The 16759-nt window shown below is 40.7% G+C and overlaps 1 protein-coding gene across 1 annotated transcript in view; it reads left to right on the plus strand.

Moving 5' to 3' along the window:
* The first annotated feature begins 321 nt into the window (after positions 1 to 321).
* The window catches only part of LOC104089342 (uncharacterized), an 84314-nt gene continuing 67876 nt past the window's right edge, over positions 322 to 16759 (plus strand). Inside the window, exons 1-2 of the mRNA XM_070188129.1 lie at positions 322 to 957; positions 1291 to 2170. Coding sequence (XP_070044230.1) covers positions 349 to 957; positions 1291 to 2170 — 1489 coding nt within the window. The 5' untranslated portion in view covers positions 322 to 348. The remainder of the gene's footprint in view (positions 958 to 1290; positions 2171 to 16759) is intronic.

Here is a 16759-nt window from a genome sequence, read left to right on the forward strand (position 1 = left end):
AAAAATAGTAATAACATGATAGGCTTTGCACGAGAAAAAGTTCAAACTGAAAACACTGTGCACAACATATTAAAGTAGTAGCACGTTATTGTCTTTGCGTAAGCCATCCAATACTGTACCTTAGTCCGAGCTTGACAAGCAACATGCGTCACTAGATGGAATAAATAAAATAACAAAAAAGCAAGCAGCAGTGTCACGTGGCTTGGTAACAAGGTAAGTAGAGTTTCCACCATACTACTCTACAGTGTACGAATAGTTCAGTGCCTAAGTATTCTCATAAATTCCAAGACATTCCTCAGTTCAATGCATACAGTCATTTTACATTGTCTCGATAACATAATCAGAGCCATGGAAACTGTTGCAGAGCAAAAAGAAACAGAAGAAAAAACCAGTAATAAAAAGCAGAATAAGTTAACCCAAGTTGTAATCTTGGACTCAGATGCTGTTGTTTCATCTGCTAGTGAAAGTCAAGAAAGTAGAAGAAGATGGTCAGCTGAGATTCTTGATTACAAGGTAAAGGAGCAGAATCACAATCACAATCACAATCACAATCACATGGACAGTAACAGTACAGTTATGGATTTGCATGCAACTAAATTTGCTGGGGTTCATAAGAGAAAATGTGGTAAATATGGTGCTGCAATTAAAGATCCTATTAAGAAAAAAAAGGTTTGGTTGGGTAGCTTTAAAACTGCTCAAGAGGCTTCTAATGCTTATTTGGTGAAGCAATCTGAATTTGCTGCACAACTAGAACTACTCAAGGCAAATCAAGATTCTACTAAAACTAAAAGTAAATCCTCTGCTTCTGTCCAACTCAGGCAAAAAATTCCATCTTCACAGCTCAAATCACAGGGCTCAAATTCCACAAATACAACTAATGCTGCTGAAAGAAGCAAAACCAATGGTAAAAATCTCTTTATTAGGGAGATAAGAAAAGACTCTTTTCAGGAAAAGCAGGTACGTTTGAATCTTTTAAAATAGGTATCAAAAGGCTTTAACTCTAACATGCACATTGCACATTGTCACGTATCCAGTATTTAAGTTTTATGACTTCAATCTTTTAAGTTTATTAGCATTGAACTCATTAAATTTTTTGTAGTTTTAGTTGACTTTTACACATAAATTTGTGCTCCAGATCAGAAGTACCAGTTCAGATGAACCTCGTACTTCGAAGCTCTATCCACCCTTACACATTGCACAATATCTGAGAAATTAGTAAAAGGAAAGAACTTCATAATTAGTGTAGAATCTTGTAAGCAAACCTCATGTTTAATGGTTAATTTTTTCCAGGGTACAAGAAGATCATCATCTGATGGGTGTAATATTAATACTGTAACAACAAGCAGTACTAAAGCCAAACTAAGCTTACATGGAATCCGAAGGCAAAAGAATGGCAAGTATGGTGCTGTAATTAGAGACCCCATTAGGCTTAAGCAAATATGGTTGGGCACTTTTGACACTGTTGAAGAAGCTTCAGAAGCTTATTTCTCCTACAAGTCTGAGTTTGATAAATTATGCCAGCTGGGAAATAAGGAGAATAAACCAAAGAGTTGTGATCAAATTCAGCACGAATCGCCTGTTGGCGCATCGTTGTCCTTAGATACTGCTAGTGTGGGTAGAGATAAAAGACGCAAAACAACACATATTGTTGGAGTTCACAAGAACAAGTGGGGGAAATATACATCTGAGATTACAAACCCCATCACTAAGAAAAAGATTTGGTTGGGGACTTTTGGCACTGCTGAAGAGGCTTCCCGGGCTTATCAATCTAAGAAACTCGAGTTTCAGAAACTAGTCAAGGCGAAGCAGAAGCAATGCACTAATAACCAAACTCATTTTACTGGTGAATCAAGTGACCAAAGGATTGATTCTCGCGAAAAAAGGCAATCCATAAGTATGACAAGAAATTTGTTAGGGACTAGTCTTAACACGGCTGAAGAAGCTTTCCGCGCTTATCATCAGTCTAAGGAATTCGATTTTCAGTGCTCAACGAAGGCCGGGCTGCAAAACAATATGCCAACTGATTCTAGTGGAGGGGAGAAGAAACAAGAAGGTCAAGTTGATGAAGATTTGTGGATGGGACATTGGATACAACTTCCAGGTGGTAGTGAAGTCAAATTTTCGCTGAAACTCGGCTTACCAATCATTGATAACTATGGATCTCTTTTAGGTGAGTTCAGATGTTTGGATGATCTCAGTATTTGTTACACTGATGATGAATGTTTTGCCTAGCTTATAGTTTGGAAGTTTTTAAATTGCAAGAAGATTTTTGGGTAGTTCATAGTCTTAGGACTCTGTAGATAGTAGTAATATGTAAGCTTCTTGCAACTTTTGGTCTTAGTCAATATGATAACTAGTGCTGACAAAGGCATATCTAATGCCTGCAATTTTCAGTCTTGACTGTAAATTTCTGACTCTTCAGGCAAGGATGAGCATGTTGTGTTTGCCAACGGGGCGCCACACAACAGAGGAGTTCATGTAGCTACTAACTGAGTGTGGAAGTCTACCCGAGAACCGGTTTCCACCAAGAATAAGGTGTGTTAGATGCTTGCAGTTGTCTATACTGTCCATGTTTTCTTCCTGAAGTAGGTCATCTTTTCGACTGAGGACGAAAAGGGTTGTCGCGATTGAATCCACGTTACATATTGTGTTGGCATCAAAAGTTCCAGAGAAATTGTAACCATCAAAAATGATTTTGTGCACAGAAGGTGTTTTTGCATCACATATAGCACCAGACCATCTGTCCTTGCAAGGATCAGATGTTGAGTTCCAGCCTGAATCAGTTCCAAGAATTGTACTATTGGGGGTTCTTTGGTTGTAAAGAAGTTATCTCAGGATTAATTATCCCACGATTAGTTATTCCACCTTTCCATGAGGATAAAAAAACATTACAATTCCGAAATTAATTATACTGTAATTTTCTACCAACCAAACATGGGATAAACTTACATTTAATTCCGGGATTAATTATTCCTTATCCCTTGTACCAATCGAGCCCTTATTGTTAGAAACCTCTGCAATGAACCTGAGTAATGCCATCTCTAGCCACTGTTTCATCACACTTGGTTAGTATGATATAATGCAGATTTCCCAGTTCTACAGCGGAAAACTAATTGTGATGTCGAAATACCAATGTTGAAATAGTCTTAATCTACTAATCATAGCTCTATTTGGTGAAACATACAATGAAATTTGAACTGCAGTACGGCAGCAAATCAGTGAACTTTGAAACCATTTGTAGCCAGCCGGCCGGCAGCAACACTACTCTTTAACTTTATCCTCTACCGTCTTTTTCTTTAGCTTATTTAAAACTTGGTAAATTTTCAAACAATCCATGCTAGTTTCAAAGAGAAAAAATTATCATGCCAAGGCTCAAAATAACTTGAACATTAGAGCTAATTAACTAATCTATCTGAGTTTTAACTTCTATATGCTACTTGGAGTTAATCCTAAACTTTATATCGAGATTATTATTCTTATCTCATGTACCAAACGACCCCTAAGAAAATAAACCAGCTCTTATATAGAGATGTTTAGTTCATTTTTCTCCTCAAATGTAATATTACGGACAATATATATAGTAACATGCTGATGTGTGACGAATTGTTGTCCTTAATAAAAATTGCAAACTCTATGATATTCGGCTTAAAGTATGTATATTGATATGCATATTGCCTTGCATTTTACTCATATTTCATAGATTTCGGATGTATAATGTAATAATTTGTGCTAATTCGTGATATTTTTATGTGTAAGAGTCATCCGGAGGCAATGTGGAACGAAAGTGTACGATTTGAAGCAAATAGAGAACAAAAGAAGAAAATCGGACAGTGCAACGCCCAGGCGAGCCCGCCGCGTTGCCCGGGGCGCAACTTATAAGTGCAAAAATTTATGGTGCCAAGGCTAGCGCGACGCGCTACCCTGGTACGAGTTTTACTCCTATTTCGTTCGGGGTAAGGTTTTAACGGCCCTACACACCCTCAACTCGTATAAAAAGAAGCCTAAACCTATTTTGGAGGGAGAGACGCCACTTTGAAAAAAAAAACACAAGCACAGAACACTCAGGAGCAAGGATTCTCAGTTTTTCTTCATCTTTCTTAGTATTTTCAACTATTTAACACTTATGAAATTTTCTAACTTTATCATGAGTGGCTAAGATCCTCATTATCCTGGGGTTATGGGTTGTTATTGACTATTGTTATTTGACGGTTGATGATATTGCTTGATTTTATAATATTAATTTATTTATTCAATCTTACACTTAATTATTCTATTGCGTAGCTAACAATAGAGTACTATCTACAAATTTATAGTTAAACTCGAAAGGGAAAACTATAGATTGCATATAAGATTGAATAGAATAAGTTCTTGAATCCTGGCATCAAAGAATAGATTTGCGATTAGGTTAGACATATTTTAGTTGCCTTACTTGGTTATTTTTACAAGAAATACACATGTGTTCTAGTTAATTCTGATTCTATAGATATATAGTCTTATGTTGGCTTGAATAGGCGAGCGAAGCGCCGAAAGAATTTTGCGAGCATAATAAACCGTGCTAATCAATAAATTAGATAAATCAAGTGGGCAAATCAACCGGAAGAACGCAATAGGAGAGACATTAATCCTGTAACCTCGGAATATTCCCATCTCATTGAATTCTTTCTAAGTGTTTGTTTGCTTTACTTGTGATCTTATTTTCTTGTTTGCTTATTAGTTTCGCAGTAATTTAGATAATATAAATCACAATCATTTTTTTCATACTCACTTGAGCATTAAATTTATAAATAGTTTAGATTGGACAATAGCTGATCATAAATCCTCGTGGGAACGATACTTTCTCTATCACTTTGTTACTTAGATCGCGTATACTTGTGTCTGCGTTCAGACCCAACAAGTTTTTGGCGCCGTTGCCGGGGATTTAGAAATTATCTACTTGTCTGAAATAAACTTTTATTTGTTATTTGTTCGAGATTTAATTTGTTTTGTTGTTTCCTACTCTACAGATGTTTACATTAAATACTAAGAAGAAGGAGCAGTTTGAACGATCTTCCGCCTTTTGATCCTGAACCTGAAAGAATCTTCCAAATGTTAAGAAGGAAGGTGGAGGCAAGATCAAGATTTGCGAGTTGGGCATTGTAGTCCAACCACAACCAATCGGGATGTCAGAAAATGAAGAGAGACAAGTGATTGAGGCCGCAGGTCTAGTCTCGCGAACTTGACTGAGGCTGTCGTGAAGCCTAAAATAACTGGTCACTTTGAGCTGAAGTAGTACATGATGCAACTGATTCAATCCACAAGTCTATTTGTGGGTTTATCGAGTGAAGATCCCCAAAGGCATATACAATTTTTTTGGAGATTATGGATACATACAACTATTCAAACGTCTCCAAAGACTATGTCAGACTGACTTTATTTCCGTTTTCTCTGATGGGGAATAAAAGGAATGGTTAAACAAAGAGTCCGCAAACTCGATCCACACTTGGGATGATCTAGCACGAAAATTCTTAATCAAGGATTTTTTCACTAAAAAGACAAAGGCATTGCGGAGCCAAATTCTTGAGTTTCAACAACAAGATAATGAGACTCTTCATCAAGCACGGAAAAGAATTTCACAAAGACTTCCCACATCATTGTCAGACTAATTAAGTGTTCGGACATATTTTTGTGGATGGGTTGGACGAGACCTCCAAATTAAATCTAGACTCAGCTTGTGGAGGAAGTTGCATGCATAAACCATATAGTGGGATTCAAACTCTACTAAAGAATTTCGCTGCAAACGATCATAACTAGTAGGGTGAGGGTGAACCAAGAAGGATGATAAAATAGAAGGCAACATGTACACTTGAGCTGGATGAGCTGTCAGCCATACATGCAGAAATTTCTAAACTTACCAACCAAGTGGCTAAGATGGCAATGAGTCAAGGGCATCAGATGCATCAGGTTCAAAGGATGTCCATATGTTGTGCAATTTGTGGAGATGGTCATATGGGTGACCAATTTCCGGTGAATCCCGAGAATCTATTTATTATGTGGGCCATCAAGGCCCAATGAACCAGAATACACAACATGGGAACACCTATAATTCCAACTGGAGGAATCACCCGAATTTCTCATGGGGTGGAAACCAGGCCACTCAAAATTAATACAGACCTTAAGGGAATTACGATCAGCCTCAAAAGCCACCCATCAGGTAGAAGAAAGCCCCAATGATATATTGAAAAAGCTGTTAATTAACAACCACCAACAACTTTGAATAGACAACCAGCAATTGAGGACTGAATTTCGAAATAGAGAGAGAGGCAGATTGGTCAGCTGGCTGCATAACAAAATACTCAACCTGCAGGGTCCCTTCCAAGAGATACAGATAAGAATCCTCAAGTAAATGCTGTAACTTTGATGAATGGAAGAGAATTGGAGGAAGTACTAAAAAGAAAGAACGAAAAAGTCACTCCAAGGGCGATTTGGTTCCCAAAACTGTAGTGGAAACTGAGAAAGAAACAGAGGAAAGTGAAAAAACTCCAGTTGCAAGGCTACCACCTCCTTTTCCACAAAGATTAAAGAAGAAAAGTGATGACGGGATGCTCAACAAATTTCTTGATATGCTGAGTCAAATTTAATTGAATCTCCCATTGGTTGATGTGTTACGTGAAATTCCAAAGTATGCCAAGTACATCAAAGATATTGTGACTAATAAAAGAAGATTGGTAGAGTTTGAGACAGTGACACTTACTGAAGAGTACACTTCACGAATTCAAAGAAAGTTTCCCCAAAAGTTGAAGGATCTGGGGAGCTTCACCATACCTGTTCGAATTGGTGAGGTAGATGTGGGACGAGCACTTTGTAATTTGGGGGCTAGAATAAATTTAATTCCCCTTTCAATTTTCAGTCAATTGGAGTCGGGGGCTAATAAGTAGGGATTTTAACCTATTATTTATTCTCTTTTACTTGTGTTTTAGGCCAAAAATGCTTGAAGGTATTTTCGAAAACTAATGAAATATGCTTTCTTGCAGGAATTGTTCAAAATAAGCCAAAGGAATCAAAATCAACTCACAAAGGAGTCAAAGGTTGAACAAAAACTAAGGCTGGGTAAAGAGGTCTGAAGCGCGGACCGCACAAATATTGTGCAATCGCGAAAGCTATGAAGAAGCCGCGATCAAAATTATGCGGTCCGCAAGAGGCACATTCAGAGAGTGTGATTTTGGGCTAAGTGATGAGCACGGACTGCACCAGAAATATGCGCCCGCGAAAGTCCTTGTGCGGCCGCGATTGAAATTACGCGGACCGCGATGACTGAGATTCAGAGAGCTGACAACTTGAGCAAAGGAGAGAAGTGCGGGCCGCGCCAGAATTGTGCGGCTGCACAAGTTCCTTGTGCGGTTGCGATCGAAATTATGCGGTCCGTAAGATGAAAAATCAGAGAGTTGATTTCAAGCCAAACTCAAGAACGCGGACCACATCACTTTTATGCGGCCGCATAATCTGGAGCGCATCCGCTCTTAGAATTATGCGGTCTACGAAAGTTCAGCTCAACCCAGATCCAAAAGAGAAGAATGCGGCCCGTATCAAAGCAAGAGTGCGGTCGCATAACCTCCGCAAGGGCATGTTTGTCAGATATTTTTAGCTTAGTATAAATAGAACGTTTTGTCATTTTTATGGTATATCAGGTTATGTTATGTTTTGTATGAGCACCTGTGACGGCTATTTTTTCTGTTTTCGGAATTTTTGTACTAGATTCACTTCTTAACATTAGATTTTCATTCCATAAATTAATATTATGGATTTTATCTTCATTTCATCTTTAATTTCTGTTATTTCCACGAGTAGCTAAACCCATAGCTAGGATTGTGACCCAACCCTAGTATGGGTATTTAATGGGTATTTGATTTTAGGGATTGAATGTAAATGAGTTAGTGATATTTATCCTAGTTCTTCCTAGAAATCAAGAATTAATAGTTGCAAATATTGATTCATGCCTTTATGACTTAGTCTCTACTTGAGAAAGAAGGACTAAGTCTAGGAAAACTAGGCTAACAAGGAATTGGGGGTGAAATCAAGAAATTGATAGCCCTAATTAAAGGGTTAAACCTAGAGGTAGTAATACCCAACTTGAGCTAATATCACTTGATTTGCATGAATACTCATTTTGAATTGAGAAAGCCAAATTGTGCAAAATCACTTAAACTACCGAGAGGTATAGAGTGTGTACCCGGGTGTGATAGCTATATTACATTCTCAACTAATCAAGCTTACCCTAGATTTTGCTACCCGTTAGATATCCACCTAGGTAGAAGTCACTAGCCTAGTCTCTTTAAACATTTGAAAAACAACAACAAAAATATTGTCCTTAGTTTCAATTACTGCAATCTTTAGAGTAAAGTTAGAAGTAGAAATCAAACCCAAACTTGTGGAAGTGTAATTAGATTCAAAACTTGCAATTAACTTAGATATACACCTAATCCCATATTCTAACTCCCTGTGGATTCGATCCCGACCTTTGTTGGGTTTATTATTGCATCGACCGTCTCGCTACTTAATTGCGGTGTGGGTTTGGACGCCATCAATTTTTGGTGCCGTTGTCGGGGAGTTAAACGGATTTAGCTATATATCTAGGTATTTGTATGTTTTGTCTTACTTTCCTTCCAAGTCACTAATTTTGTTTGTGAATTTCTTTTAGGTACAAAATAGCCCTTAATAATGAGCCCCTCAGAAATTTACCATTGGTGGATGAGGTAGATGACGATCAAGTAGATGAGGTTCATCCCGAGGCTCAAGTAAATAGGCGAGGCCGACCGCCTCCACCAAGAGCAGCACATCGGGTGTTGCCGAATGAGGGCTTTGCAAGTGCAATAGTCCCGCCCCGGATTAGGGCGGGCAACTTCCAAATTACCAACGTGATGCTTACACTGCTTGAGCAGTGGGGTTTCTTCACCGGAGCTCCATACCAAAATGCCTACAAGCATCTCAAGGGTTTCGTCGATACTTGTTGGGGGAGCAAGCAAACAAATGTCACCGAGGATGCACTGCGGTTAAGGCTGTTTCCCTTTTCTCTACGGGGAAAGACTTTGGACTGGATAGAGAGATTGCTCAATCATTCCATCCACACTTGGGATGAGTTGGCCGAGTAGTTCATTGCCAAATTCTTCTCTCCGGGGCACATGGCTACACTAAGGGATGAAATTTAGCTTTCAAACAAGAGCCCAATAATCCATTGCACGAGAATTGGGAAAGATATCGCACCATGGTCGAAGAATGACCGAACAATGATGTGACAAAGGCCATGATCCAACAGACTTTCTACATGGGGATCAACACAACAAATCGGTGTATGGTAAATCAACTCGATGGGGGTAACTTCATGAACACGCCTTATTCTGAAGTTTGTGAAATCTTGGATGAGATGGAGGACACCTCTTCAGCGTGGCAAAGTAGAGCCAATGTTCCTCAGGGTGAGCCAAATATTATTCACCTACACTAGGAGCTACATGATCATGGGCAAGCTATTGCGGAGTTTACAACCACCATGAACCAATTGGCCAAGGCTCAACTTCAACAGGTTCAAGGGTCAAAACAAGTGAATGCTATGGAAAGGGTGAACATGATGGTAAACAAGAGATGACAACGAGGTCAACAAGTACAAAACAATCCGGAACAATTTGAGAAAATTAATAGTGGGTATAATCAAGATGATTCATATGATGAGCAAGATGAAGAGGTTCAACATGTCAACAATTATCAAGGTCAAAGAAGCAATGCTCCAAATCAACAACAATGGAGATCACAAGAAAACCAAAGAAACTGGAACAACCAAGGACACCAAGGAAGTTGGAGTGGTGGCAACAACAATAATCAAAGCAATTGGGGTAATTAAGGCAATTGGGGAGGAAATAATCAAGGTAATTGGGGTGGAAACAATCAAAGCAATTGGGGGAACAACAATAATCAAGGGGGTTGGAACAATAGCAATCAAGGAAATCGGGGGTCGGGCTTTCAGAGGTCCCCGATGTATCAACAACTAAACAACTAGCCTCCATATCCGTCGCAAGGTCCTAGTTCTTCCAATAGTGAAATGGGACAAATTGAAAACATGTTTAAGCAAATAATGGAGAAAAATGCTAACTCTGATGCCCAATTAGCCTCCCACAATACTTCTATCCATAACTTGGAGGTTCAACTTGGCCAAATTTCTCAAGCTTTAAATACTCGTCCAAAGGGGACACTACCTAGTGATACGGTGGTGAACCCGAAAGGTGGGAACACGGGGCATGCAATGACCGTGACAACAAGAAGTAGGAGAGGTGGAGTGCTAGTACCTCAAACCAAAGAATACATATGGGTGATGATGTGTTGGTTCAAGACGATGATGAGCCAAGCAATGATATTCAAGATAATGAAGAAGCGAGGATTGATATTATTGAAAATATGGAGGAGACGCAAGAAGAAGTGAACCCGTCTAGGGAGCACGTGACTGACATGCTGGAATTGGTAGTGCCAAAGGCTAAGGTACCAATGCCAAGGCCTTCTCCTCCATACCCTCAAATACTTGCAAAGCAAAACAATGAGAATCAATTCAAGAAATTCATTGATATGATGAAAAGTTTGTCCATAAATGTGACGTTGGTTAAAGCCTTAGAATAAATGCCGGGATATGCCAAGTTCATGAAGGATTTGGTAACAAAGAAGAGATCAATGAACTGTGAAACGATCAAAATAACACATCAAGTGAGTGCTATGGTGCACTCTATGGCTCCAATGTTGGAAGACCCCGGTGCTTTTACAATCCCGTGCATTATTGGGAGTGCCGATTTCGCCTAAGTTTTATGTAATTTGGGGGCAAGCATTAACTTGATGCCCTATTCTCTGTTCAAAATATTGGGGATTAGGCAACCAAGACCCACATCCATGAGGTTGCAAATGGCGGATCGGACAATGAAAAGTCCATTGGGGATAATTGATGAAGTGTTAGTTAGGGTCGACAAGTTCATCCTTCCCGCAGATTTTGTGATACTTGACTGTGAGGTTGACTATGAGGTGCCAATCATTATGGGGAGATCTTTACTTGCTACAGGGAAGGACTTAGTTGATGTGGAAGCCGGAGAGCTCACCTTCCGGGTGGGCGATGACAAAGTGGTGTTCCATGTTTGTAAATCAATGAGGCAGCCAAATAGCAACGAAGTGTGTTCGTTCGTGGATCTTGTGATCGAAGTAATTGTTGATGACACAAGTGTTGTGATAAATGTAGAAGATACCTTAGAAATTGTGTTGTTGAATCATGATGAGGATGAGAAGAAAGACTTTGTAGAATATGTCAATGCTTTGCAAGGAATGGGATCATATACTCATAAGCCCCGAAAACTTTCCTTGGATCTCAAAAACCGGAAGACTCCACCAACAAAGCCCTCAATTGAGGAGCCTCCCACCTTGGAGTTAAAGCCTTTACCTTCAGACCTCAGGTATGAGTTTCTAGGCCCTTGTTCCACTTTACCTGTTATTCTTTCCTTATGCTTAACTAACGTGCAGGTAGATGCCACCCTTGTGATGCTTCAAAGGAGGAAGAAATCAATAGGTTGGACATTGATATTCGGGGTATAAGCCCTGCCTTTTGCATGAACAAAATCATTTTGGAGGAGGATGCCAAACCCTATGTGGCACATCAAAGACGATTGAATGAGGCCATGCAAGAGGTAGTAAAGAAAGAGATCATCAAGTGGTTGGATGCCTGGGTGGTTTACCCCATTTCCAATAGTTCTTGAACCTCGCCTGTGCAATGTGTCCCAAAGAAAGGGGGCATGACCGTGATCACAAATAACAAAAATGAATTGATCCCCACAAGAACTATCACCGGGTGGAGAGTGTGCATGGATTATAGAAAACTCAACAAAGTTACGCGGAAAGACCATTTTTCGCTTCGATTTCTTGATCAAATGTTGGATAGGTTAGCCGGACGTGCTTATTATTGCTTCTTGGATGGATATTCCAGATAAACCATATTCTTATTGCACCTGAAGACCAAGAGAAAACCACCTTCACTTGTCCGTATGGCACTTTCACATTTTCGCGGATGCCATTCGAGTTATGCAATGCACCGACAACTTTTCAGCGGTGTATGATGACCATCTTCACCGATATGGTGGAGGAATTTCTCGAGGTTTTCATGGATGATTTCTCTATCGTGGGGGATTATTTTGAAGAGTTCTTGGATAACTTGGATAAAGTATTGGTACATTGTGAAGAAACTAACTTGGTGCTGAATTGGGAGAAGTGTCACTTTATGGTCAATGAGGGCATTGTCCTCGGGCACATGATTTCCAAGAATGGTATTGAGGTTGATAAAAGCAAAAATTGAAGTGATATCCAAAATCCCTCCCCCTACTTCCGTAAAGGGAGTGAGAAGCTTTCTAGGTCATGCGGAGTTTTACCGCCGATTCATCAAGGACTTTTCTAAGGTGGTAAACCCCTTGTGCAAACTATTGGAGAAAGATGCCAAGTTCCTTTTTAATGAAGATTGTATGAAGGCATTTGAACTACTCAAGTATAAGTTGACTACCACTCCTATTATCACCGCGCCAAATTGGAGCTTACCATTTGAGCTCATGTGTGATGCACGCGATGTGGCAGTTGGTACGGTATTGGGTCAAAGAATTAATAAGATCTTTCATCCGCTCTACTATGCTAGCAAGACCATGAACGAGGCCCAAGTCAACTATACGATGACCAAGAAAGAACTCCTAGCCATTATCTTTGCTATGGAGAAGTTCCGCTCGTACCTAATGGGTACAAAGGTGATTGTTCACACCGACCATGTGGCACTTAGTTATTTGATGAGCAAGAAAGACTCTGAGGCAAGGTTAATGCGGTGGGTGCTTCTACTGCAAGAGTTTGATCTAGAGATTCAAGACCGAAAGGGTAGTGAGAATCAAGTAGCGGACCACTTGTCTCGATTGGAGGAGGAGGGAAGGCCACATGATGGACTTGAGATCAATGATTCATTTCTTGATGAATAACTCCTTTCCATTTCTATGACTAGGATGCCATGGTTTGGCGATGTGGCCAACTATCTTGTGAGTGGCATTATTCCGAATGAGTTCTCCTCAAACCAAAGGAAGAAGCTCAAACGTGACTTCCTGGACTACTATTGGGATGAGCCATATCTCTTCAAAATTTACACTGATGGAGTTATCCGGAGATGTGTTCTAGAATAAGAGCAATTGGGTATTCTTGAAGCTTGCCATTCTTCGCCCTATGGTGGTCACCATGGTGGGGCGAGAACTACTACAAAGGTCTTATGCTGTGGATTCTATTGGCCTACCTTATACAAAGATGCTAGCTATCTCGCTAAGCGTTGCGATGAATGCCAAAGGGCCGGTGGGATCTCCAAAAAAAATGAGATGCATCTCACCACCATCCTCGAGATTGATATTTTTGATGTGTGGGGCATTGACTTTATGGGTCCATTTGTGAGCTAGTGTGGGAACACCTATATTTTTGTTGCTGTGGATTACGTTTCCAAATGGGTTGAAGCTATGGCTTTTCCCAACAATGAAGCACGGAGTGTGGTGGCTTTCTTGAAGAAAAACATATTCACAAGGTTCAGCACCCCAAGGGCCATCATTAGTGATAGGGGTTCACATTTTTGCAACAAAGCCTTTAACACTTTACTCTCCAAGTATGGTGTCACTCACAAGGTGTCAACCCCCTATCATCCCCAGGCAAGTGGACAGGTTGAAGTCTCCAACAGGGAGATCAAGAGTATTCTATCAAAAACTGTCAATGCAAATCAGACTAATTGGCCAAGGAAACTTAACGATGCTATTTGGGCCTATAGAACAGCTTACAAGACTCTAATTGGTATGTCTCCGTATCGTTTGGTGTTTGGGAAAGCATGTCACCTTCTGGTGGAATTAGAGCATAAGTCCATGTGTGCGTTAAAGAAATTGAACCTTGAGTGGGATGTAGCTGCCAATCTTCGAGTGGAGCAGTTGAATGAACTTGTTGAGTTCCGGTTCCATGCTTACTCTAGTTCATCCTTGTATAAGGACAAGATGAAATACCTACATGATAAGTATATCCGGAACAAAGAATTTAAAGAAGGTGACCTCGTTCTTTTATTCAACTCTCGGTTACGGATGTTTCCGGGAAAGCTTAAATCAAAGTGGAGTGGTCCTTTTGAAGTGGTACATGTGACTCGTGCTCTTGATTTGAAAAATAAGAATGGTGAGATCTTTAGAGTTAATGGGCATCGGGTGAAGCACTACCTTGGTAAGGTTGATGATGGCCACGTTGTGGCATTGCTCCATTTCAAATGAATGATGGTAACATGTGTCGTGTCGCGGTGTTAAATAAAGCACTTCTTGAGAGGCAACCCATGTGTTTTTCTTTCTTTTGATTTTCTTGATTAGATTTGGCATTGTTTTGGATTAACTGGTTGTGAAGTGTATGCAGGAATTGGGTGTGCAATGCAGAAAATGACAAAAAATGGTCAAGTGGTGAAATTTTGCGGACCGTGCCAGAATTATGCGGACCGCACAAGCCCTTCGCGGCCGCACAATTCTGTGTGCGGTTGCACAGCTAAAAGATGAAAAATACCAACTCTCTGAAGTTTGGCCTGACAAAATCCCTTAAGGATTCGCGATCGCGATCAAAATTTCGCGGACCGTACAGCTTGTGCGGCCGCAACCATTTTTATGCGGACCGCGTCACTGAATCATCGGCTGAGTTAGAAAAGGTAAAGAGTGCGGACCGCGCCAACATTGTGCGGCCGCACTGAGGTAAGTCGGTGGGCCAAAGTATAAATATGACTTTTTGAATCTATTCACACTTTACACACTCTGACCTCTCAAGCTAGACTAAAGCACAGTGCACTCTTTCTTGTTTTCAATTTCATCCCATATTCATCATGTGTTGATTTCCTACTACATTTCATTACTGGTATGTTGATTTCAATGAATTAATTTCATCTTTTTTTTCTTCTTTTCTCTTTGTTTTAGTTTTCTTTTTATATAGGGTTAGATTCATGCCAAAATGTCAAATTGATGCTTAATTCTTGCTTAAAAGTATGTGGGTAGTGTTTAAATATATAATGGGGTCTGGGGTTAGTAGCTTTGATTTTTTAATTGCCACAAATCATGCCTAATTAGTGAAAACCTAATTATTAATCGTACTTCAGTGCCACTCTGATTTGAATTTCGCGGCCGCACACATTTTTGTACGGTCCGCGCTAGGGTATGCGGCCGCACACAAAATTGTGCGGTCCGCGATACCCTAGGTTGAAGGCACTTTTCATTGCTAAGTTTGTGTGGGTGCACTTAATTTTGTGCGGTCCGTAGTTGGTTTTTTCGGCCGCACTCAATTTTGTGCAGTCCGCACAATTAAACTTTAGAAACCCAACAAATCGATTATGCGGCCGCACTTAATGTTATGCGGTTCGCGATGGGTTTTCGCGTCCACACTCAAAAATATGCGGTCTGCGCTAAGGTAACTTTCGAGAACCAGTAGTATGAACCTGGGATCTCCGCGGCCGCACTCAATTTTATGTGGTCCGCGATGGGTATTATGCGGCCGCACTCATTTTTGTGCGGTCTGCGATGGGCAGTCCACGACCGCATTCACTTTTGTGTGGTTCGCGCTGCCCTGTTCTGAGAAGCAGTGTATTTCTTTTCAACTGTAATTCAATAACACATGTTGAACCCCAATTGTAACTGACTTTCACTACTTGTGTGTTGCAGACAATGGTGTGTTCTCGTGGTCGAGGTGATACTTCCAAAGGGAGGGCAAAATCCTCCCGAGGCCGGGGTATAGGAAAACCTAACATGCCATTATCAGTCCAGAAAGCCTTGGGCAAAAAGACTACTCTCATTAGACCACCTCCGGACTCCTCAGACACCAGTGAATACCTCTCATCCCGGGAAACTTCTGAGGGAGATTCTGTACAACCACAACCGGGGGCACAATCACAACAATTCCCCAATAGACTCCGTTTAGTTGATGAACCTACCTCCTCCTCTAGTTCTTCTGATGGCTCAGAGGGAGGTAGTCAGGCATCTGAACCATCTTCCCCACCTGCTACAACACCTGCCACAACAGCTACCCCAATTATTTTAGATGATGATGATGAAGTCCTAGATGACTAGAGAAGGGGTGACACAATTGTGGGAGGCCTGGCTAGATCAAGGAAACCAGAGGTATGGGTTGATAGATTTGTAAGTGAGAAGACATATGGAAAATTTCGGGAATGGTGGCCTCAAAGGTCGCTCACTCTTGAGCGATAATTCATAACCAAAGACCTAAGCCAGCACAATCTGAATGTCCTAAAGTAATTTACGGAGAGAAAAAGATGGAAATGGTTCGCCGTCCAGTTGCATGATGCCAATGAATACCTCGTCAAGGAATTTTTTGCCAATGTTTCCCACATCAAAAAGGGTACAAAGGTGACGAAGGTCCGGAACTTGAAAATCCGGTTTGATGGCCACGCATTGAACATATATGTAGGGTTTGAGGAGGAGGCAGTGCAATACCTGGAGAAGCTAGCCTTGGGTGATGCAGTTCGCCCATGGCTAGCTGAGATACTTTCTATTCCGGGGACAACACCTGCATGGCTCACAACAGGAGTTCAAATTATCAGAGCCACCCTTAACTTTGAAGCAAAAGGGTGGGCAACATTTGTGTGCAGCCGTCTTGACCCGTGCAAGTATGAGAATGTCCTTCCACTCCCCCGGGCAGTATTGGTAGCTTTTATCATGGCAGGCTATCCTATTAATGTAGG

Source organism: Nicotiana tomentosiformis, chromosome 11, assembly GCF_000390325.3.
Source record: "Nicotiana tomentosiformis chromosome 11, ASM39032v3, whole genome shotgun sequence".
Classification (NCBI taxonomy): Eukaryota; Viridiplantae; Streptophyta; class Magnoliopsida; order Solanales; family Solanaceae; genus Nicotiana; species Nicotiana tomentosiformis.